The sequence below is a fragment of the Cimex lectularius genome, unplaced genomic scaffold, assembly GCF_000648675.2.
Source record: "Cimex lectularius strain Harlan isolate CLEC.00 unplaced genomic scaffold, Clec_2.1 scaffold21, whole genome shotgun sequence".
Taxonomy (NCBI): Eukaryota; Metazoa; Arthropoda; class Insecta; order Hemiptera; family Cimicidae; genus Cimex; species Cimex lectularius.
The window spans coordinates 2,186,903-2,211,943 of record NW_019392671.1 but is presented as its reverse complement, the minus strand read 5'-3'; the positions used below and the strand labels follow the sequence as shown (position 1 = coordinate 2,211,943).

Sequence of the window (25,041 nt, the reverse complement as noted above, 5' to 3'; positions counted from 1 at the left end):
TTAAATTCAGTTTCTCGTTATACAGAGCACATACGTTGTAAAATTTAATATTTTTTAAATTAATTTTGTTTTAAACATAAGGTTTTTCTTTTCCTTTCTCTTTTTTATTGCAATTTAAATGCTGAAGAAGGTAAGAAATTTTATTTTATTTTTTCCTTTATTATCCGAGGACTAATATTTTTTTAAAATTTTTATCCCTAATTTTTTTACGACCTCGCACGATTTTTCGATCAATACTCTGACGCTCTAACCACTTGAGCTACCGTGACTTCGATCGATGTTTGGATCAATACTCTGACACAGAGTACCACTTGAGCTACCGTAACTTCTTTCGTCCATCACAAACTTCTCATTTCGATTTCCCTTTTGCATTGCAACAGTAAGCAAACCGCGGCTTCATTGAGAAACACAAAACGATTGTACAACAATAGTGGGACTGTGTACGATTCAAAGTTGTGGTTCTAGATTAATGTACTAATTCTTATTTCTATTATCATTTTTATATTTATCTATTTCTATCTATTCTATCTATATTTATTATCATATATATATCAATAATTGTACCTCTGTAGTGAATGATCTATGCACACAAAAAATAGTGACCGACTGAGTTAAATTGGTTGTGAAAACGATTATTCTTTTGTAACGAAAAGGTCTCCACTTACATATAGTAAAATTCGTTAAAAAACAGCTTGCGTTTCACTTTGTAAAGCGGTTTGTGGCGTCTCGTTTCCAAGTTAGTACACGATATTTTACGGAATTGTTGGAAGTGTATACGCTAATTTTGGCTGAAAACTCTCTAATCTTCCGAAAGTCTTCCATAATTTCTAATAAAGGTTAATATCAAACTTTAAAATCTCATATCTTCATTCAAATTCCAAATGATCGATCACAACCCACGTCCACAAAAAAACTGCCTGCCACAAGCTATGACAGTGCTTTATGCATTTGTAGGCTACTGAAAGCAATTTATTAATATACTAGTTTATTAATATTTTACAGTCAATTACTTTGTTTATTATAGGATCTTAACTCAAGGAAAATGGCATTTGGTAAATTATGCTGTCCTCCCTGTGTCTCTGTAGTCTAGAGAGGTGACTAGAAGAAGAAAAAAATTATGTATATCGAGAGAAAACTACTTTTTAAGAATAAAATCTTTTCAGGAAGAAAAACGCTTTCAAACAATTGTTAATCAGAAAAATGAGATTTAATTGTGTGACTTTTTATTGCAATCGTAATTTTATTTTATATTCATATTTCGGTAAATATAGGCTGCCATAATTGTTTGGTTATTTGAAAAAACGTCGTGAAAAGATTATTTTTAGCTAATTAGTTGTGCAACTAATTATTAATTAATTGTATAAAGATTATTGCATTAACTGTATTGAACGATTAAAGGGAGGACATGTAAAGTCGAAGCAATACTTTCCGTATCTTACGTTGGATACTTGAGAATCCTCTCCAAAGGAAAGTTCAAGAAATGCAAAATGGTGAAACCAGTGAAGAAGAAAGCCTCTGGGGAGGTATGCAAAATGAGAGTGCTACCAAAAAAGGAGTCACCAGTCAGTGGTTGTGTGCTGTTGAGTAACACTGGATAATGTATTTATTTATTTAGTTTGAATTTATTGGCATGAATGTGTAGTGTGCGAGGGCCGATGGCATTACATAGTACTGCCGGTGGCGATCGAGTACCCTAAAGAAAATTGGTTTCAGTATTTTTCAACCTTCGGTTTAAACTTTTTGTACCACCCACGATCTGTCAGTATTTTACACGTGAGAAAACAAGGGACCTGTCTGCTCCAAAGGCGGACCTAATGTGAGCTGGACAGAAGATGTTTGGATATCTTTGATTCCTTTTTAAGGACAATTAAATCTTTCACACGGGATCCCCATATCAAAAAGCTTTTTTATCGGTTACCCACTTAATCAACGCTGTATGTAATCCAACTCCCATCTGATATCCTCTCCATGGACGGAAAAGCTTAATTGATTATGTTGTTAAATCAACGTAATTTATTTGGTTTGTATTTTTTATTTATCGTGTGTGTGCTTATCCAGAAAGATTTATAGAATAATTTCGTTAATTGTTAATGTGTTCATGACAAATCTAATTACAGTCATGTCTCCATTAAGTACTATTGAAAAATAGGTTGGGTAGGTCCACCTAGGTTTTCAAAGAAAATCAATACATACTAAGTATTGCATATAAAAAAAATCAATATGTTAATATTGACAAAAGTTTGATTAAAAAAAATTAATTTCACAATTATACATTTAATTTTTCACAATTTAATGGCCCTTTGTATCTACTTTATGACCTATTGTAACTACTAGTAAATTATTGCTGTTGCTATCAATATTCAATTGGGTGCCTAAACGTTAACCGAACAGGCGTGTTGTCAATAGAACGCTTTGAAACAATTGAATTTGGGATTTGATTTACAAGATAGTTGTGACCACGGTGAAACTCGGGTACAGTGGGCCCATTCGATTACCAGGCACATTTCATCCTGTACTAAATCTATTATGTTATGGCCGATAGTTGAGTTAGGAATACTACACATTCGAACGATGGTTTGAATTTTGAGAGTACATTGTTACATTTGTTTGATCTCTTTTTGAAACCAGCTTAAGAAGATAGTTTTCGGACAAAAAGCTGGTATTTTTCTATTTTTCGTTTAAATCTACTTTTTTCTGAGTGGATTTAATTGTGATAAGCATTAATTTTTCAGAAAAGTTGGTACTTTATGTTTTGCTACCAAACTTTAAATGTATCCTGGATTTTGAGGTCATTTCGTTGTTCAAAGATATGCCTGAAGGTTACCTTTTCCGACACCATTTTCTCAAGAACTAATTGGTTCATTATAATCAATACTTTTTAATTTTATTTCTCTTAGTATACTACCAATTCTTAGCTATGGGTTTTTAAAAATATCGAATCGTTATTTTTTTGCAAGAACTTAAAAATTCGAAAACCCTTTTTCAACACAATACATAAAGAGAATGTGGAATATGACAATTATGATTGTGTACAGTATGTGAATATGCTCAGAATCAATTTTGTTCAATGAAAATGATTAAAATTCTTGAAATTTAAGGGTCGAGGGCTTAACACTTTGAAAACAGCGAAAAGACTTGAAAGAAAAGGTAACAGATGGATTGCATAATTTTTGGTTTTAATCATTCATCTCAATACTTAGATGTCTAGGGACACCTGGGAAGCCCTCAAAAGTGGATTGTAGCAGTTATTTAATACAAAACGTTATTGCTTATAATTAAATTTTTTTTATCAGTTTCTACATTTGCCAAAGAAAAAATTTGAAATGCAAGTTTGACAGACCAACAGCACAGGTCAGGTTATGTACTTCATTTTTGTACATTGAAAACGTTGGTCAAATGATTCATTAAACACTTTGTTTTCTGGACTGATTACTACTTTTCGATGATAATAGTTTTACCATATTGTTTAAGTAAATTTTTAAGTACATAAACAAATGGTGCTAGATTAGAAAATGTGTTGTAGTTGCTTTCAATGAAACAAATCATCTTTTTGTTTGAATTTGAGAGAATCGTTGATAGAGGCTCAAATAACCTCAAATTTGCCTGGTTTATCATTGACTATAATAATAACTTAGCTATGTGAATAAATGTGAACAAAATTATTGTTCCAGATTTTATATATTTTTCCCTCGATTGTAAAATAATAATAATTATTTACATTATAAGAAAAGAACGGCCATAAGCGTCAATTAATAGTACTGAATTGTTTGATCAAATTGGAATTTTATAAATATTGATTTAGGGCAATATGCCTCTCATCGATGAATCGTAGATTCGCAAAAAAAGGTTTTGTATTTATACATGTGTTTCACGTTGAAAATATATTTGACTGTAAGGGTATAGGCCTAATAATAAACCTAATATGGCTTCGTCAGTTTTTCCTATATTGGAAAAGTGAAAAAAGTCGTACAAAAAATCTGAACTTACTCAATTTATCAGGTGAGACGTCGGACATTTTCGTCTCGTCGTTTGTGCCCATCGTGGAAATGGGTCGGACGGGATCCGTACAACGTTAACCCGAACAGAAAAACCCCTCGGTCCGGGATGGAATATAACAACGACCCCCCAGTTGCCGACCCGAAGCCCTGCGCAGAAGGATATCTTTCCCAATGAACGTTCCACAGAATCCGACCTGTTTTCTCCGCGAGCCGGAGGGGCCAGACCGAAACCAAGTCAACGCCCAAAACTACCTGGTGCCGCCCCCAATTTTAAAAATGTCCTTTTTAATCAAGAATTAACTGTAATCTCGTGTAATAATTTTCAGCATTTACTACATTTATCCAAGCACCAGGGAATATTTCACTAATTCGGCCTAAGTTATAATTAATTAATTGATATGCAAAAAAATTATATATAGTTCACACGAATATCATTTTGTAAACGAAACTAATTTTACCGACGTTAAATCATTTGAAATTATTGTCAGGCTAAAGGCTTTCATGATATTTACAGTTGATAGATTTACCGGTTTTAAATTTAGATAAATCTGAATAAGTCAAATTTTGACGATCACCTGAAGAAAAATTAAGGGGGTAGCGACGTTTTTGGACGAACAGCTGATAACCCATATATTTTTTGTTTAACTCCACTTTTACTCCGTGAGTTTTAATTTTGATTTGTATTTCTTTTACAGGAGAAAAAGCATCTTCAGTTTAGGGATTAAAATTTAAAATATGCCAGAATGCCTTTTTTGATACCATTTTCTCGAAAAATGATTAGTCTATTTCAACCAATATTTTTTAATTTCACTTAATATACTCCGCAATAGTATCTATGTGTTTTTAAAACTAGGAAAACGTTAATTTTTCTCATCAACATAATATTGTGACAAATCTTTACCTTTCTTTATACATGGAATTTTATTTCTCAAATTCTAAGTGTTTTATTAAAAATATTGCTTGATACATTTGTTTGGATAATATTGTTCTACAAACCGAAGCATGAATCGTTTCAATATAATTAAAATTTCACTGTATTTGAGGAACTTTTCAAGGTATTTTAGTAGTCCAAAATGAGGACACCTTTTTGACACCTTTTACTCTATACCAATTAGGTCTATTATAACCAGTCCTTTAGATCTTTTTAAGTTTTTTTCTTAGTCTGGTATAAATTTGTAGATGGGGTGCTTTAAATATATTACATCGTTAATATAAGTTAGCAGGCTAAAAAAAATTTTTTAATTTTTTTTGTATAAAAAATATGTATTTTTTCGCTCCTTGGTATTTTTTAAAAATATTGCTCGCTAATATTGTTTGCTATTATTGTTATACAAAGTGAAAAAAAAATCGCTTCAATCTAAGAGTTTTGGACAAAAGTGTACCAGCTGATGAAAAACACAGCTTTTCAGTAGATGTTTAATTTTGTCCGTTTGCGCCCAATTCACACGATAAAAACGTTACGCACCTATTCCTTTAGCAGTATAAGATGTTTTAGTATGGAAAAATAGTTTTGGACAGCGAATTTTTACACGACTTTTTACGATCGCTTAATTCAGTAAAAGAGAGGTCAAAAAGTTGCCATTTTTGGTACCAATTTCGGCAAATCTAATTGATATAATATTAAAACAAATATTTTTTATATTGCTCTTAGTATATAATGAATTCATAGGTAGGAATCTTTAAAAATATTAAATCGTTAACTTTTTGCAGTAACCTAATTAGCCTAATTTTAAACCATTTTTCTTTTAAAAAATATATTTCTCCGTTTCTAGATGTTGTTTTATAAGAACCACAAGATACAATTATTTGGCTATTATTGCTGTCCAAAATGTAAAAATAATCTCAATACGGCTAAAATATTTACAGAAAGTTGTACGGAAAAGTTAAAAAATACAACTTTTCCGGAGCAGCGATTTTCTGGTGGAGGCAAATTTTTTCTGTTGCTGCCCCTTTCACGTCATAAAAAAGTTTCTTGTTAAAGATTCTTGTAATAGGGAATGTTTCAGTTTGGAATGGACTTTTCTAACACAGAATATATATTAAATGCAAGAGATTTAGTGATCATTTATTATCGTTTAAATCAATCAAAGAGAGGCCAAAAAATTGCAATTTTTAACAGTTTTCTCGGTGTGTGTTTTGAAAATGGACGAGTAAGGATCAAGGAGATAACGCGCCGTCTATTCGACTAATCGTTCCCACGATTTATCGTCAGGGAGTAAATTGCATGTTATTTAATTTATTATTTATTCCATTGTTACAGTTTTGTTTAATTTTTATGCATGTTAAAAATTTATTTATTTAATTTATTTATTTAATTTTTTCAATTTTTCAAATTTATATCGTTATTAACAGCATTAAATACTAATCTGTTCTTCTTTTCTATTAAGTTAATTGTTCTTCAAAATAATTATTATACAATATTTCTGACCTAGATTAAATTATGTCAGAGCTAAGCGGGGGGAAAGACCCTCCTTTCGCAAATGAAGTAGTAACATTCAATGACCCAGATTATACAATGGATCACGATCATCAAAGATCGTCGAAAAAAAGACCTGCAGAATGTGAGAGAATAGGATACAACAAAGTCTTTGTTACTTCGGCTGCTGAAATGCAAAAATCGAAACTGGATAGAAATGCACTACTTTCTTCATTAGCGCTACAAGGTCGACGATAAGGGCCCATTTATTGCTTCATTGAAAGCTCTAATTCGCATGTTGGAAAAATGAACCCTATGAAATTAGGAAAAGTCATATTTAACTCTAACTTTACCCACAAGGATGATATTATGAACCATAAAATGGGCGTTATAAGAGGTGTAGAGCCTGACCTTCCGGAAAATGAAATCCTGAATGTTACAAAATCTCCCGTTTGTGTAAAGTCGGTGAGGAGAATTTCAAAAATTTTCTCTGAAGAAAATAACCAAGCTCGTAAAGTTACTTTAGGTACTTGTATTTTGACTTTCGATTCACAACTGTTGCCCGAATCTATTACAATCTACGGTTCGAGGTGTAAAGTAGATCCTTACGTACCACCTCTCCGACAATGTCGCAAATGCTACCGATTCAACCATTTTCAAGATCAATGTAGAAGTAAACAAAGGTGTGAAATTTGCGGACTCACTCACGATGAAAAATCTCCGTGTAACAATTCAATGAAGTATGCGAATTGCTCAGGAAATCACAAGGCCTCGGATAAGACTTGTCCTGAATATGTCCGCCTTATTTCATAGAAAAGACAAAAAGCGATATCATCCACTCTGTATTCTACTGTTACGTCAAATAAATTTAATTTATTAGCTAATCTGTCGGATTTTCCTCCTCTGGAGCAACCGACTGAAAATGAACAACCTACACATAAAATTCGCTCGATGAAAAACTGGTCGTCTTCCAGACATAGCCCTTATGTGACCAAAAAAGCAAATTTAATTAATAAATTAGAACAGCCTAGTCCCCCAAAGGCTTCAGATAGAGCAAAACATCTCCAATCCAAGAATGTGTTTTCGAGTCCAAAGATCAATCCCAATTCCGGTAAAGGCGAAAAAGAAGATGCATCTTATTATTTAAGCTTATTTAAGAAATGTTTGCAGGAAATTGAAAATGAATCTGATAATCCTGAAAAACTTTTTTAAAAAATCTTTGTGGTCTGCCAAACAGTTATTAAAGAAGACGATCTCAATAAAGATCGAGACGTTGGCTAGATAAAGAAAATGTTTTTCTGAAACCTACATCACACCAGACCGCATCTCACGATTTCTGAATAGTTATTAAAGACTTCGATAAGATTATTAACTCAACACCTCATGAACAGAATCCAGATATTTAGTAAAAAATACAATAAATAAACAAAATGACAATTAATTCACAAAAATTAAATTGTTTGCAATGGAATTGCCGTTCACTTATTCCAAAAAAAGGCTTGTTGGAAAAACTGATCAATTATCAATCAATATTGTTCTACTGTCCGAAACATGGCTTACCTCCCAACAGAAGGTGACTTTCCAAGATTTCCATTTTGTGCGAAAAGATAGATTTGACGGATATAGTGGGGTTGGTTAACTCATTCGAAATCGATACCTTTCTCTCCCATTAGGTTAAACTGAGTTATAAGAAACGTTATGTGCGTGGGTGTTCAGATTAAAGTAAAAAAAATTGCATCTCCCTTAAGTATAATATCGATATATAACAACAACGTAAATAAAATTACTTCTTCAGATTGGGAGAGATTTGTAAATGATATTCCTAAACCCTTTATTCTTGCAGGGGATTTTAATGTCCACCACACAGCATTTGGATCCGATTGGTGCGATGCAAATGGACGCTCGCTTATATCGTAGAAGCATTGGAAAATCAAAATGTTTATTCAAACGATGGTTCACCACCTCTTTCGTCCTTCGGCTCTTTCAAGAAAATCAGCTGTTGACCTAACTTTGCTAAGCTCGGATTTAGCTCCGAAAGGGCTTCGGCAGGTTTTGGATGACCCTATGCGTTCGGATCATTTCCCCATTCTATTAAGAATCGAGGATGTGGAAATCCCACAAGTTGTTCTATCAAATAGCAAATGGAACCTTAAAAAAGCAAATTGGTCTAAATTCAAGGAAATTTCCCAAATTTTTACTGAAAATTCCGATTACCCTTCGTATGAAGAATTTGAGCATATTTTAAATTCCGCAAGCGAAATAGCCATTCCTAAACTTAAAAAAACGCAGGGCCGAATAAAATATCTAGCTAAATCATGGTGGAATTCTGATTGTGAAAGTTATTTAAAAGGGAGAAAAACACCCTTAGCTGTATTTAAAAATTGTCCATCTTTACACAGTTATGCCGAATATAAACGTGCCAACGCAAGATTCCTCAATGCAGTAAAATTGGCAAAAAGATCTATTTTGCAGGAATTCTGTAATTCCTTGAATAAAAACTCTCCATTATCCATGATTTGGTCAAAATTAAAATCTTTAAAAAACTCATCAAACAACCGTATTCCTATGTCAGTAGAACCTTGGACGAATGAATTTGTACAAAACCTGTGCCCTCAGGGCCCAATTATTAACTTAAATATAACAAATTCGCACTCGTGTACAGCTTTAACTCGAGAATTTACTAAGTCCGAACTTGCGCGTGCTTTAAAAAAAGTAAATAATTCCGCACCTGGAGCTGATTATGTTCATTATCCCATTTTAAGCAACCTGTCCTCAGTATGTAAAAATTACCTCTTGAATGTACTTAACAAAATTTGGAAGAGAGAAATTCCTATCCCCGAATCATGGAAAACCACATTTATAACACTAATTTTGAAGCCTAACAAGGACCCAAATGATTCCTCGTCTTACCGCCCCATAGTGTTTACTTCATGTGTTCTAAAGACATATGAAAGAATGATTAAAAATCGTTTACAGTGGTGGTTAGAACGGAACAAATTACTCCCTAAGTTTCCGGGGTTCCGTAAAGGCCTGTCAGTGCAAAACGCACAGGCTAATTTAATCTGTGATATTTATGAAGCGTTTACAGAATCGAAAACACTCTTGGCCCTTTTCGTAGACATCACGGCAGGCTATGATAATGTTGATTTGGGTCTCCTAGGAGAAAAATGTCCAGCATTGGTATTCCTGCGGAGGTAATTAATAATATATTAAGAATTTGTGGGTAAAAAAATCTTATAAAAATAAATGATTCTTCATTTGCTCCTTTTACCACATATCAGGGACTCCCCCAAGGAGGAATTCTAAGCCCCTTATTATTTCTGGTCTATGTGTACGATTTGGCTACTTGCATCCCACCCTCAATTAAAGTAATTCAATATGCTGACGATATTTGCCTCTATACAGTTCACAAATCTGTAGAGGCGGGAATTCTGGCGTTAGACGAGGGAATGACCACATTTGCTCACTGGATTAACACCAACAATTTATCAATATCGGCTCCAAAGTCATTTCTTTTTCCTTTCTCTAGGAGGATGAGTGTTCCTCTAGGAGACTCAGTGGTTTTGGGTGGATATTGTTTTAAAGTATGTAAGTCAGTTAAATTTCTCGGCCTCAATGTCGACCGTAAATTATTGTGGAAAGACCACATAAACCAGATAATCGAAAAAAGGGAAAAATATTTGAACATTTTGCGATACTTCACTACTACGAAATGGGGGGCTGACCCAAATGTGTCATTGTTGTTTTATAGGGCATGTATCCGAAGCACTATAGATTTTGGATGCATTTTTTATGGAGGTGTAGTGAAGTGCACTTGAGGAAACTTAACGTACTTAGAAATAAATGTATCAGAAGATGTTTGGGATTTTTTATCAGACACCCCGATAAAGGTGCTGGATTGTGAAAGTTGTGAACCCCCTCTGACTTTCAGAATTGATAAGCTGTCGGCAAACATGGTCTTAAAACTAATGTCCAGTAACAGCCTGGTATACAATAAAATAGCATCGCTAAACGTTAGTATCCTCACAAAAAAATACTGGGAAAAGAAAAAACTCCCTCCCTTTTTAAAAGCGTATTTGGAGACAGTGAAGTTCAATTTTATTTTATATAAACAGGACATTTTGCCTACATATGAATTGGAATTTGAAACTCTTTGTGCCGAATTAAGTGTTACATCGCTGAGGGATTACTCCCAGGTCCCTCCGGCGTCTGTGAGTTCAATGTTTCTTTGTGACGTTTTGTCTTTATTCTCATCTCCATACCTTATATTCACGGACGGATCAAAAACGGAGGTTTGAGTAGGATGCGCGTGGTACGATCCACAGAAAAACAAACTCGAAAAATATAAACTTCCCCCAGAGTTCAGTATATATGCTGCTGAACTTTTTGGCATCTTTAAGGCAGTAGAGTATGTATACGAAGAAGATGTCAAAAGTGAATCATTATTAATTTTGTCAGACTCAAATAATTCCTTGGAGAGTCTGAAGAATTTTAACCTTAATTCAGATAACAACGGTCCTCGACGTTAAATCGTCAAAAGGAGTGTATTCGATTCCTGTGGGTGCATGGTCACTCCGGCAACAGGGGTAACAATATAGTAGACGGTTTGGCCAGAGAGTCCGTACTAGATGGTATAGTCCTTGCAAGATGCAAAAAGTGCAATTAAGACCCAAAATTGGATAGTCGCATAAGTATAGAGAAAGTATACAAACCGGAAAATTCTACACTTCTATAAACCCTCAGTTGTCTAAAAAGCCTTGGTTTCAAAATGTTCAATTTTCCAAGAGGGATATCACAATTATAGATGGGCTTAGGTCTAATCATGGAACTTGTGGAATTTACCTTCATAAAATAAACCAGAAGCAGAACGATCAATATAAATTCTGCAAAATCCCTGAAGATTTAGAACATAAGATCATGATCTGTTCAGGGTACTTAGTTGAGAGGAACTATTTTTTTGGATGGTTATGCTGTAAGAAGGAAGTGCCCAAACCTATAAACTATAAGTCACTTTTAGCCTTGAACAACACTGTAATATATGGACATCTCCTATATTTTGTTTATAGGTGTAACATGAAAATTTGAAATGAGTCCCTTGCCTTAACTAGGGAGAGCTGTGTCTGTTGGGGGCTGGGCGCGGCTCTGGCTTGTCTGCGGTGGGCGGGTGGGGTTGGTAGGGCTCCCTGAGCAAGTGTGGCTCCGGGGGTTTGGGAGATGTGGACTTTTCCACATATCTCGATGTAAGGTTTTTATCCACATCTCCTAAACGGTCCCTCGTAATGGACTTAAAATTAGACCTTCAAGATTGAGAATAGAGAGAAGAGCCGCGTTGATGGCGTCTGGCTACTGGTGGATGCACGGCCCTGAAAGTCGGTTCGTTAGCTAATGTATAACAAAGAGGCCACCAAAAAAAAAAAAAAAAAAAAAAAAAAAAAAAATTTAAAAAAAATATATATATAATCTATTTCGTTTACTACTCCATAGGTTATTCCCTCTTATTTCCCTTGCTATGATACGAATTCATGTCTAATGTATTAAAACATCGAATCGTTAATTTTCGGCAGTGACCTAAAATTGTGACAATAATTGTACGCCTTTTGTTTTCCTACAAAACAGTTATTCTTTCGATCCTGGGTGGTTATTCTGGGTGCTCTACATAATAAGAATCATCAATTGGGAATAAGAATCATTTCCATACGATTAAGAATTTGGGGAAAAGCATACCGAAGTAAAAAAAATATAACATTTCACGAGATGCGATTTTCTGCCCCAGTCAATTTTTCACGCTGCCCAATTTACGATATAATAAATTGCTTATAGACGATTTTTAAGTTGGGAAGGTAGTTTTTGACACAAAATATTTATAAAAGACTACTGTCTTTAAAAAGCTTAGAGAATAACTTGTTGCAAGTTTATCAAGGCAAGATTACGAAAACACTTGATTCCCAACTTTCAAAAACTTATTTGAAGAACTGTTAAATCTCCGAATTTCATGGAGGTAGTTTCATTTTATGCCCAAAAATGTTGTAGTTTAATTGAAGAATTTATTAAAAAATTGGATCTTTTGACCCCAAAAACTGGCTCCTTCAAACTTTACAACGCAATTTTTTGTTAAACTAATTTTATATAATGATTGTCAATTTTTTCCACATTTTTCTAAGTACCAGGGAATATCGGGAATATTTTATTAATTCAGCCTAGCTAATAATTAAAAAATAGAAGAAAAATGATTACCAATATCGAAATTCCTTTGAGATTTGTACACATGAATGACTTTAAATACAAAATGCCGTCGGAGGTGGTCAAACTTGGAGTTTGGGTATGTGTCATGAACCGTTTAGATTAAGGATATGGTAGAATATTAAACGAGCATTAATATTTAAAGGGGTTCGTCGACTCTGATTCCTAAATTACTCGGCGATTTATTTCATTGACGTTCTTAAACTGGAGAAGTTTTAAAAATTTAGGTGACCGTAGAGAATATTGATAATTTGTTATCTTCAATTTTGACTCTGTAAAGCTTTCAATTGACAGTGCTCCTTGAAATTTTGATTTTTTCGTCGTCGAAAGATTTTCTGTGTTCTTTAGAAAGAATTTTTTATCCCAAATCGGCTAATTTAGTTATGAACGGTCTTGGATTGGGACTTAGCTAAAGTGCAGTTCAAGGTACCCCAGCTACAAATATGTTAATGATGTTTTTCTGTTTATCAACAAAGTCTAATTAAATTTGTACCGTGATAAAATTTACTTTAAATCACAATTAAAAAACCGCAATCATTATTAGACATTCAGGTGATAAAAACGTCCTAATCACAATCTTAACTGATTGTTTCATTAGGCCTTCAACAAATTCAAATTTATTTTTCTTGAAAATAGTAAAATTGTATAACTTGTTTGTAACCGTTTTAAGTACAGAATTAACACATATGATGTAATTGAGGGCAATCACAGTTACATGATATATTATTTACTACACGTTTGTTATTGAGGTAAATGTTGCATAAACTTTACTATTTAAATAACCCAAAATAAAAAGAAGGTATTTTTTTGGTATGTAAAACTAAACGAGCTATTTTGGAAATATCTATCGTTTTTCTAAACCGATTTTGAAATTACTTCCTCTATTTTTCATCTGTAAATGAAAACTGTCACTATTTGAAAAAAAATTATAGCATTAGTTGAAAGTAGACTTATGCTTCTAGATTAAAAACCACGTTAACATTTTTTTTCTTGGTTGAATAGTGAGAAAACCAGGGGATAAACTAAGTTGACGTTCTATATTTAGGAAAATAGAAAAGGAATATAGTTTAGCGATGTTTTTTTTATTCGAAAAGCTCTACCGATTCGTCGATCTGGGGGCTGTACGAAGCCCAACCAAGTAGGGGCGTGTCTAATTAAAGCCTCCAACCGCCTTGGTTTGGTGGAGGGGCCCACCAACTATAGGGAACTGCACTAGCAAACAATCTATACCAGGGGGAGCTGGAGAATTGGGCGTTATCGGTCATGGGGTGAAGATGTACGCCGGCAACGCGGTGAGCAACCGATGGCTTCATGACGGCTCAATGCCTCAATGCCCCCTAATTCGATGGGCACGAGGAAGGACTTGCCAGCCGAATGTAGAAGATGTGTGGCTGGCATACAGATACTATCTCACGTCCTTTCTAAGTGTCCAGAGAACCGCTTGAAGGTTGTAAGAAGGCACGGTGATACCTGTTCTCCAGGTCTTAATCACCGGTCTCCATGATACCAGGTCGCCGTCGAAACTCCCCTCCGGTGACCGGAAAGGACATGTCTCCGAACCGATATCCTTGCACCCAATGAGGATGGAGTATTCTTACTAGACCTCGCGGTACCGGGACTATTGGATCGGATGGCGGACCTCATAGCGCAAAACTTGAATTGAGGGCAGCCCTCACGGAGCTCCACTTTCTTTAAATAGTGGGTGTAGTAGTGATAGCAAAAGGATGCATATCTGAGCGTACTAACGCTCTCAGGGAACTCGGGATTCCTTGCTTCCCCGAGAAAGCTCCCTAGATTACTCCACACCCTAGCATCGCTGAGGTTCTTACTCTCCACAGCCTGCGAGAGAAAACGCAACTTTTTAACCTCTCGTCCAACGAATCCGGCTGTTTAGAAAAATAACTGAATGCGATGAACCCAGGCTAGGATGACGGTACAAGCAATGGACCTATGGTGCAGGAGAGTTGGAGAGTTGCTAGCTCCAAAGTACGCAAAAACCGGCGTATGCTGGAAAGAGATTTATTACGTAATTTCAAATCAGGAAAAAAGGAAAACAGACAAAAGAAGAGATTTTACCAATTTTTTTTTCTTGAAAGATTCAACAAATTCTAATTTGCATGAACGGGCATTATAATAATGATGACGAAAATGATCACATTGTAAGATTTAAACAAATAATGAAACTAAAATGGTTGTATCAACTACAATAATTGTAAATGTGATTACACAAAATGAAATAAAACGATAAAATTGCGAAGTCTAAATAAAAAGACACATCGTCTAAATCATTACAATCGTGTGTCTCAAAAAAAAAAAAGAAAAAAAAAAGGAAAATGAACTAAATAAAAAAATGTACACGATCAGTGTGAACGCAAATGAACGAATCAACCTAAATTAAAATGCTGGCGGTCAAGAAGGGTTATCCGTCAACTATCTCTTACATACACATTTATTTGAGGCGGAAATATATTGAAGGCAGCGTACGAGAAAGAATAACGTCATTGTCTTATTAGACCGTTGAACAATAGAATACTTACACGAGAACAGAATCGAGTGAAGAATGTTTTAATCTTACCTGAAACAAATTATCCTTCGTTAGCAAATTTTTTCTAACACTTATACATACAGTATAACATGTAACTGCACATTAGGAAAATCATCAAGTGCTGAAGTATAATTGTGTGTTAGAAGAAGGAATTAATTCAGTTGATGGAAGTAAATAAGAAATATACGAAAGACTGATTTATTGTAAAAAGAATGGATTGGGCTTTAATAAAGTCATGCTTTTAAATACACTGAAAGAAAAAATAACTGGACTCCAGTATTTATTTGTTTATTTTTCATAATAACTAGGTATAAAAAAGTAATAGTTGACTAAAAACGCAATAATAATATTAATGACTTGTTGTTTACCTTCATAGAATGTTCCTAACTCTTTACCACCTTTAAGTAAAAAATTAAAAAATCATTTCTATTTCATCCGTTCCAGAGACAACTAAATGAGCGAATTATTATTTTTTAATTGTTTTCTTTGATAAAACAATTAATTTGAGTAAAAAATCATGAATAATTATTTTTTCTTCTTAAAAGCATTGTTTTAAGTCGAGAAGATCGTGTCCGGGCAGAAGCTTTGGCTACGGACGGACGTAGCGTCCGTTACGTAAGCGCTCTACCATCCCCGATGTTCTAAGCGGTTTAGGGCCACCGAAACTCTTGACCGAAGAGTGTAAGAGTGAGACCGTAGTGGTCGACCGCGATGTCTAAGACAATCGTTTTATTCCTCTTACCGCACTACCTAACCGTCATTTAACAGCTTCCTTCATAGGTAGTCAACTCCAAACATTACGTAATGTACGGGTGAGCTCTAAAACAGTCATCAGAAGGCTTCCAGAGAAAGCTTAGCTTCTAAACGTCTGGTCCTCTACTACTGAAGAGTACAAAGGCGATTATTAGAAATGATGAATGGTGGAGTGAGTGCAAATTAACATCTCGCTTGGACACTTGAGCAAGGGGGGGCTGTTCTCTTTACAGACGAATGGCGGTTTGATATGTGGCAATCAGATGATCGGGACCTCGTGGAGAAGACGTGGAGAACGCTTTGCTACATGTGCCTACTACTACTGTACAGCCTTTTCAAACTGTCCGTTATAGTATGTGGTGGAATCAAGATGTGACACGATGGCGATCTGATCCATGATTTCTTGAGCAACCTCCAGTATGTTAGTAGTGATCGAAGACCCTTCAGACAGTTGTTCTGGGAATGCTAAGCACCACGTACTTCTTCCATCTTCCAACAATGCTATGGTTCTGTATCACATAAAACCACCACTCAAACAAATTTGAAACTTAAAAATGATACAACTTAAAAAAAATCAAACCACCTGAACATTAGAAAGAAGCTTTACAGAAAAGCCAAGAAAGGAGAAATTGACTATTCAAAGATTTATTTATAAAATCCAATTATAAACACAAATGGGAGATTTGATCTCTGGTTTATTTACCTCTAATCCTTTAAAACAGACCAACTATTGTTATGACATAATCAATGCAGGATTGTCTGAGATAATTAAAATTGTTAAGGTTTTTTTGCCTCGTAGTGTAGTTTGAAATAAAGAACTAAATACGAATATCGGTTGTTTTTGTCTTTGAGTGTAGATTCAAATATTTATGGTTTAATCACAAAGAATATTTAAATCTGTTAAATCTATTTTCTGTGCTCAACCTGTGTTATTATCGAAACAAGATAAAGTTAAGAAAAAAAGAAAAAATACGTGGTAGAGTGCCAGAGAAGTGGTTCACCAGGGGGTTGAGATAAGAAGATAAGATTTTTCTCTGGAAAACAAAGGACGTTTGGTAAAAGCGTCGATAGACGGCGGCCAATCTAAAGCTTTAATCGAAAATAATCCACGAGGAAAGACGCAATAACACATTGTAGTTTCCAATTTAAAAGGAGCTTGTTTGTTAGCCCTCTCAACGGATTCGTGGTGGTACGTGGTGGTACGTGGTGACGCCCCTGGCGGGAACTTAGACAGAGACTGTCTTCTATTTGTGACTTGACCTTCGTGAAGCTTGCGTATGGCCAGCGTTATTACCCCCGGCCTCACGGGAGACGGTGGACCGGACGACAGCGTATAGGCGTTGAGGACGCGATGATTATACTGGATAGTCCCTCGAATGCGTGAGTAAGCGAACGGAAACGGGTAGTGAATCGGTTGCTCTGACTCGAGTATGCTTTGCATTGTTGTGCGTATGACCGGCGTGGTACCCTTGGGGAAGCGAAGGATGGGACCACCAAGGCTAAGCCTATGGCGTCCCTCGAATGCGCATAGCAGGTGAAGGCTGAGCTCGATAAGAGATTTTACCTTAGGCGGGGTTCATCTGGGGTGTGGTTAGCAATTCCACTTTAAACAAAACCGCGGCCGGGGCCCGGAAGTTTCTACGCTGGGCAAGCCCAATACTCTGGGAGCTAGAGACGCCTTCTCTATCTAGGGAGTACACGGGAGAACAGCTGATGTATTTCGGCTTGTTAGCCCTTTGCGTGCGGCATACGACCCGTTGGACAATGCGGGCCCGACCATTCGGAGTGGACAAGCGGAGAGCTAGATTGTCTTGGCCCTAGGGGCTGGGGCGCCTCTACACCAATGTTGCGGCGTTAACACCATTCCGTCGTATGCGCAGGTGCGTCAGCTCTCATCTTGAGAATCAAAAGGCCGAATAGGCCAGGTGCGGACGTTAAAGATCCTCTTGTTTTGTGACGAAGAGTTCTCGGGAACCTCATGTTAGCCCTCTCAATATTTGGGTGGCTTCTGTGATTTACCACAGGACCTATTTCTTAACATTACTAAACGAAAAATCATGATTGTCCCATTTTAAAATCCGTAATATTTGTACCTTTAAAAAAAATCGGAATATGAGAAAATAAACTAACAGACTAATCTAATTAGATTTTTATTATATATATTTATATACATGTTTTATAATAATAACAGATTTTTTTATTATAATTTTTTAAAATCCTGATTCGATATAATCTTGCAGATTTGTTGTATTATCCTTACCTTCTTTCTCTCAGCTTATATAGTTTTTAGCTTAAGAAACAATGTTAGTAGTTTAGGTGTCACTTGAGGCAGATATTTTTATCCCTCCCTTCTCTCAACCTTACCAAACCTAGCCCCACCACTGGTCATCGGGTCTGACGGTGGTGAAATGATGACGTCAAACTTTATCTGGCGTGACACCATATGACACGTCATCATTACACAACCACATCAGACTCGACGACCAGAAAAGTGTCACCATGGGTACATGACCCAACCTTCTATTTTTGAGGAACATGTTTGTGCACGTCACTTACGTCACTTTGCCGGTAATCTGACCACGCCTGCTTGACCGAGATTGCCTCGCCCTCCGTTTTAATTTGAAGAGTATGTAGGTGCATGGTGGAATTTTCCAGGATTTTTTAAACTTCTTGCGGGTATATATTTTGTTGTAAAAATAGAAGGTGTAATTCAACTAATCTCGGTGTAGGAAAAGAAGAAGAAAACAATGAAATTATTTTAAAAAGTATTAATTAATTTTAGAATTTTTTAAAAATAAATGCCAAGTTGATTTACGTCCTTGGTACATCAAGCCTATTCTTCTCGAAGTGTTTTCGTTGTGGTATTTCATGACTTCATCGGTGAATACTTTTTGGAACCTGTTTGGTAGAAATACTGATGATGGTGTTTCAACGCTCAGCGTAGTAGATCCGATATAGTAGGTCCGATATAGTAGGTCCGATATAGCGGATGTTCGCAATTACTGTAGTTCCATATTTTGTAGGAATCCGATTGAACAATTGAATTTCGTACGCGAAACCTACTTTCAGCTCAATCAGTCGTCCAATGCGATTTCGATTAACATCGTTAAAACCACTAGCTAATAGGAAAGAGTTAATTTTGTTTCCTCCCTAGTTGTGGCGGTGATGTCCTGAAAAAATCTTCTCATTTGGTTGGCAGCTATCGTCAGAATGAATAAAACACAGTAGGGGTTATACCAACCTCAAACCCTCATATCACCAGTTTGCAAGCATGTTCACCCCTACAGTCACCTTGGTGCATGCTCATGATTGTTTGGTCTGACAGAAAATGTTTTTCGCATCTCTCTTGGTGTTTTTAAGCGTCCTTACTACGTCAAAGTGGAGATAAATCAAAGAGGATAGTTTTAAATAAATTTCACATAATATTCGTGGTTTATGAGTGTTCTACGAGCTCGGCATCATCAACTACATCATTCATGGATTACGGGTGTTTTACCAGCACGCCGGGACCAAGGGACTATGAACACAATCATACATAGTTTTCGAGACTAGTGAACCTCTAACACACATACACACACAGACATTATTACAAAGAAATTTATTAAACAAAAGAAAAGAAAAAAAATTAATAGAACAAATTATCGTAACAACTTTTAATTTAATTTAATTTTTTTATTAAACGCAAAAGTATTTTTCCTGAAAAAAGGAGAAATCAAGCTGAAAATTACAATCATTGTAGCAAGTGGTTCGTCACCATCCATTTGGACAATGCAGGAGGCCAAAAAAGACTGCACACTGGAGCTATAAAAGCGTAACGTAAATGTCGTGAATAATCTTCGTCAGTTGATGATAACATTAAACTTTTAACGTTTGAACAACCGAAATCATCGAGGTCAATCACATTATCGGTGAAATGTGAAAGAAATTTCTTTTTTGTAACTGTTTCACAAATACTTTGTTGTACGGACCTAGACCATGTATAATATTCTTTAAAAGATGGTATTCTACATCGCCATCACTCTATTTCAATTTTTTGAAATATCAATATAGTCAATGATTTATTCTAGGACTTGTATTTAATTCACATTTCTCCGGCGGGTTGAAAACCCCATGTTAACTCAGATGATGATGATTGAGATATACTATCGACAATTCTTTTAAAATATACGCGTTTGTTGTCCACAGAACATTGTATTTCTACGACACACGTTTTGTCCGAAGACATGGTGAGGAATGAATTGAAACTTTCGTAAAATTTATACCATTTTACGGACGATATTGAAAAAATGTATGGTAAGGCAACAAGCAGTCGTATCGGGAGGAAAGGCGTTGCTCGTTTCGAATTCGAATCTTACATCTACCGCATCTGCTTTAATCGATTCCGACTGTTGGGAACAATCTATTACGACAAGAGGAGCTTGGTCCCTGTACTGAGACAGGGAAATTAAAGGAACAAAAAGCAGAGAAGTGGATTCAGGTCGGAGTATAAATTATTTTGGAAGTTGGCACCCATATAACATTCCGTGTTGGTTCTTTGAAAATTTCACGTTCAAATCGCCGTAGTGATAAAATTTCGAATTAAAAAAAAAGCTTTTTGTTCGTCGACCAACAATGGTCGAAGTTACTGTTATCCCTCTGCGAATCATTTTTTCTCGATGTCTGAAACGCCGAAATTACAACACAGTTTTTGTTTCATCTGAGTTAAATTTTTTAATGACTACAGCTGTCTTGTGTCGTAGGAAGTACAGGGTAATCTTTTCTTTTTAAATGCTTAAATATCACTTTTTTCTGATATTCGTTTAAATATAGGTAAGGTATTCTTCAGGAGAGATTCGTCAATTTGATTTTCGCCTTTTCTGGTTAATCCATTGCGGAAATGCAAGAATTTTCGTCCCGTCTAGATGAATCAATATGAGTTTCTGTTTCATGTTGATGATCACTTTGTGGTAATCTTGCGCAAAACCAAGTAGCAATTGTAACGGAGTGAACATTGAAATAGGCCTCTGTCAAATTCAGACTTAGCAAGTTTTGTTTAACAGTAAATTCTATTTCCGATTTACAGCTCTCCTTCCGGTCTCTTGGAAGAGACAATAAAAATATTAATCTTTATATAAGCTGGTTGCAATCTATCGCCCCGAAACCACGTTTGGTCTGTGTTTTCTTAGTCGAGGTGTGTTTGCGAGCAGGAGGAGCCTCGTATTTAAAAATAGAGGATATTATCGGTCACTTTGGATGCATTTTCATAATTTTTATCTCTCCGCTGCTACTATAATGTTTTCTATGAGCGTTTCTATGTGTTAGTATATTTTATATTGTTTTCCATCGTCGTCATCGACAATTTTCACTTTTAGATTTTTCATAAATAACAATTCCATGACACCCGGCGTGGCGATATATCTCTATCTCCTTATCACCCACAGTTACTATACTATCGCCTTTTAAAAATTGTGTTCCATCGTAATGTATCCATAAATGTCATATAACCGTATTAAGTTGTTATTTAATAATTTCATGCTATAGTTTGATGGAGTCTCGCCTATTTTTTCCAAAAAACTAAAGTCGCCCTTATTACATCCGGAGGTTTTAATTCTTACCTGTTGCGGAGTGTACTCGAAGATATCGGGCTAAGAAAATTTGTCAGCAAAAGAACGTTGAGACTGGCAGTTATCATATCTCTCATGCTGCTGCTGCAGTTGTCGTTGAATGAATTTTCTAGGCGGAGAACATTCCAACATACCGGTGCTCATCACTGAGGACAAGTCAAAATCTCATTCGCCAGCATATTGGTCACCATGACTCGAAAAATTTAAAATGTGTAATTGAGATTTAAATATGCTCATACACTTGGGACTTTTCTTGAAGCGGGTCAGTAGAACTGTTTTGCTTTTTGCGAGTCTTCGTCTTCTGTTTTTGGCATTGACCTATTGTCCTCAGCCATGTGAATAATTCCTTAAATTCACTAATTTCGTGGTCCGCTTGACCAATTAAATCATTACAATTAATTAAGGTTTTTAGTTGAGATGAAAAAAAGTTAATGCACGAGCGGGATTCGAACCCACGATCTTTGGCTAGATACGCCGCTGCTCTACCACTTGAGCTATCGTGACCTCGATCCACTCGGACATCAACTTCCTATCTCAACCCCACCTTATGAGTTTTCCCTCCTGTTTGCCATTTTTCAAATGTCGTGTAATCGGTTTGGATTCTCGACGATAATTGAAATGGTCACGGAGAGCTTTAGTGAAGTGTACTTCATATTAATTCATTGAATTCACTTCAAATTCAAATGTAAAAAAAAAGGAGGGAAAACTCATAAGGTGGGGTTGAGATAGGAAGTTGATGTCCGAGTGGATCGAGTTCACGATAGCTCAAGTGGTAGAGCAGCGGCGTATCTAGCCGAAGATCGTGGGTTCGAATCCCGCTCGTGCCATTAACTTTTTTTCATCTCAACTAAAAACCTTAATTAATTGTAATTCATGTGAATAATTGTTTAATTGGTCATTTACATTGGTCACAAACTACAAGCAGTTCGTTTTATAAAATCGACCAAAGCCTGATAAACGCTGAAGTTTTCTGTATATATTGAAAAATTGTAATTATAAGGCTTTGCAATTTTGCATTGATCTATCGTATGGAAGTATGGAAAAGTGTCTTTCTTTCCTTTTCATATTTTTTGCAGTACCATACGATATGTTCCGCGTTTTCAACTTTGCTGCGCACCGTACCCAGGTCACTGTCTTCCTGTCCAATCAAGTAGGTATGCTTTACAGTTACAATGGTTTGAACGTAATCTGCCTACTGTGGTAGTACTGAACCGCTCAAACCTTTTTCTGGTGAACCGAGGTTGGCAACCGACCTTAGGGAAGATAGATTTATACTACTGTCCAGTGCTTGAAGATCTGTATCTATTCTGCCACGCTTCAATTGATCTTTTTGTATAACATTGAGGGCATCGTAATGTGATATTTTAAATTCTCTATCTATTAATTATTATTGGCTTTCTCTATGACATAAGAGATATGAGACTTCCATTGTGTCCAATCCAACCATCGCTTTAAAAACTTTACTTTTTTATGACATGGGAACGATATTTCACCGAATGTAACAAGAGCGTCTAGATCAATCCTTCTCCTTCTTGTAAATGGGATTAAAACAGATTTCGCTCATGATATTTTCATATCTTTTCCCGGGCCCAAGCTGACAATTTTGTTATACTATTTCTCAAACTAAGCCTACATGATTCTATATTTTCTCCTTCTGAATAGATACAAATATCATCTGCTAACTGAACGATTTTCGTGTTTTCGTTCAGAATCTTTTCGACATCACTTACGTAAAGTGCATATAAAATTGGACATAGGATATCCCCCTGAGCAAATTCACCACTCTTGAACCACAGAGTCTCTTCCCTACTTTTACAGTGATTTTTCTATCTGAAATCAGATTCTGTTTTTTGAAATTTAAGTCTACTATTTTGAGAGATAATACTACAAAATCAACAGTGTCTTAAGCGGATTCCAGGTGGACAAAAGAGAGAGAGAGAGAGAGTTGATCTATTTTCGGATATAGCCGAATAAGTATCCGTGAGGAATTGACAGTGGGCGTCCGCTGTAGATTTTCCTCGTCTAAAACCATATTGGAAAGAGAGCAACATGTTATTAGTTTCTACGTGCCATTTCATTTGTCTGTGAATCAGACTCTCGAAAATCTTGAGTAAGCATGAGCTTAAATATATTGGGCGGTAAGACTCAGTAGAAATTTTTTTTGCCAGGTTTCTTGATAAGAATGACTAAAGAGACTTTCCATTCTATTGGAATATCGCCAGTTCTCCACATGCTGTTAAAAATGTCTACTAATAATAGTTTGCTTGATTTTGGTAAGTTCTTAACTTATTGTGTCTAGCCCCGGGGAAGTATTAGAGGACAATTTTATTGAGAGTTTCAACTCTTTATATGAAAATTCTTTCAGTAGAAGGTGATCTTGTGGCTCATATTTTGGGATGCTTGTTTGAGCGGCGGCGAATGGTGGCGCCAGTTGGCTGATAAATTCCTCGGACCATTCTCCATGTACTAGAGGAGGTCTATTGGATGATTTCACATTTGAGAGAGTTTAATAATGTTCCATACTTCTTTAGTCGGTGTCTGCCTGTTAAGGTTGTTGCAGTACTTTTCCCAGCTCAATTTCTTATTCTTTTCAAGCCTTTTTTGTTATATGCAACTGCTTTTAGTAGTAAGTGAAGAATTTTGCTTGGCTAGGGATGTTTCTATAGTCAGCCAGAGCATTTTTCCTTGTCCTTATCGCAGATTTGCATTCTTCATTCCACCAGTAATAGGAGAGTCTATAGCTGTTATTCCTTTTTGTTTGGGGGTTAGATTAGATTGGGAGTTAGGCGCTTCGCGCAGGTCTGCAGGTAATAAAATTAGAGTAAGATGTTTCCTTATTTTCTAACCTCCATAAGGATGAACTGTTATCAGATTGGAGAATTTAGGCCAGTCCGCTTTATGCGTGTTCCGAGTCGGAGTTAAGGGAGAACAGATTGTTATATCCTGGTTTACAGTCTGTTCACGGATTTCTATTACTATAGCTACATGGCCTGATTCTAACGAGTCCTCCTGAACTGGCCAATTGAACCTAAGTGTAATGGATCTTTGGAGGCTCGCACAACTGTAGGGGAACCATAATTTAAAAATGTGTGGTTATTGTTCTCGATCACTTCTAACAACCCGGTGCCATTTTTCTTAGTTTTAGAGCATCCTCAGCTACGGTTGTGAGCGTTAAAATCACCCGCAAATATTATGGGTTTTGGAAGGCTTTTTAATAGTTCATCCCATTAATTTTTTACAGCTTTATTATTAGAGGGGTTGAACAGTGAACAAACCGTTAATTCTGCACTTCAGTTATTTGGACTGCAATGCAAACACATGTGATCTTACGGATAGAAGAGATTATTCGAACGTACGAGTAGGGAATATTACTTTTAATCAAAATAGCAGAGCCTCCAAATCCATCATTCCCATCACAACGAATAGTATTAAAACCTCGAAAATTAACATAAGCGTGCTGGATATGAACCTTTGCCGAATGTTCTA

General features: G+C 35.8%; 2 protein-coding genes across 10 annotated transcripts in view; one reads left to right on the top strand and one right to left on the bottom strand.

The window, feature by feature from the left end:
• Positions 1 to 25,041, bottom strand: part of LOC106668556 (solute carrier family 12 member 6) — a 468,955-nt gene that overhangs the window by 103,291 nt on the left and 340,623 nt on the right. Inside the window, exon 1 of one of the 9 annotated variants that reach the window (XM_024225293.1) lies at positions 3,988 to 4,108. The exons of the other annotated variants lie outside the window; for them this stretch is intronic. Within the exon in view, the coding sequence (XP_024081061.1) occupies positions 3,988 to 4,039 (52 nt within the window). The 5' untranslated portion in view covers positions 4,040 to 4,108. Of the gene's footprint in view, positions 1 to 3,987; positions 4,109 to 25,041 lie in introns of those variants that run through there. 9 annotated transcript variants of the gene reach the window in all.
• Positions 6,548 to 7,360, top strand: LOC112126367. The gene has a single exon (XM_024225295.1). It carries the CDS (start codon positions 6,721 to 6,723, stop codon positions 7,225 to 7,227), a length of 507 nt encoding a protein of 168 aa, XP_024081063.1. The 5' UTR covers positions 6,548 to 6,720; the 3' UTR covers positions 7,228 to 7,360.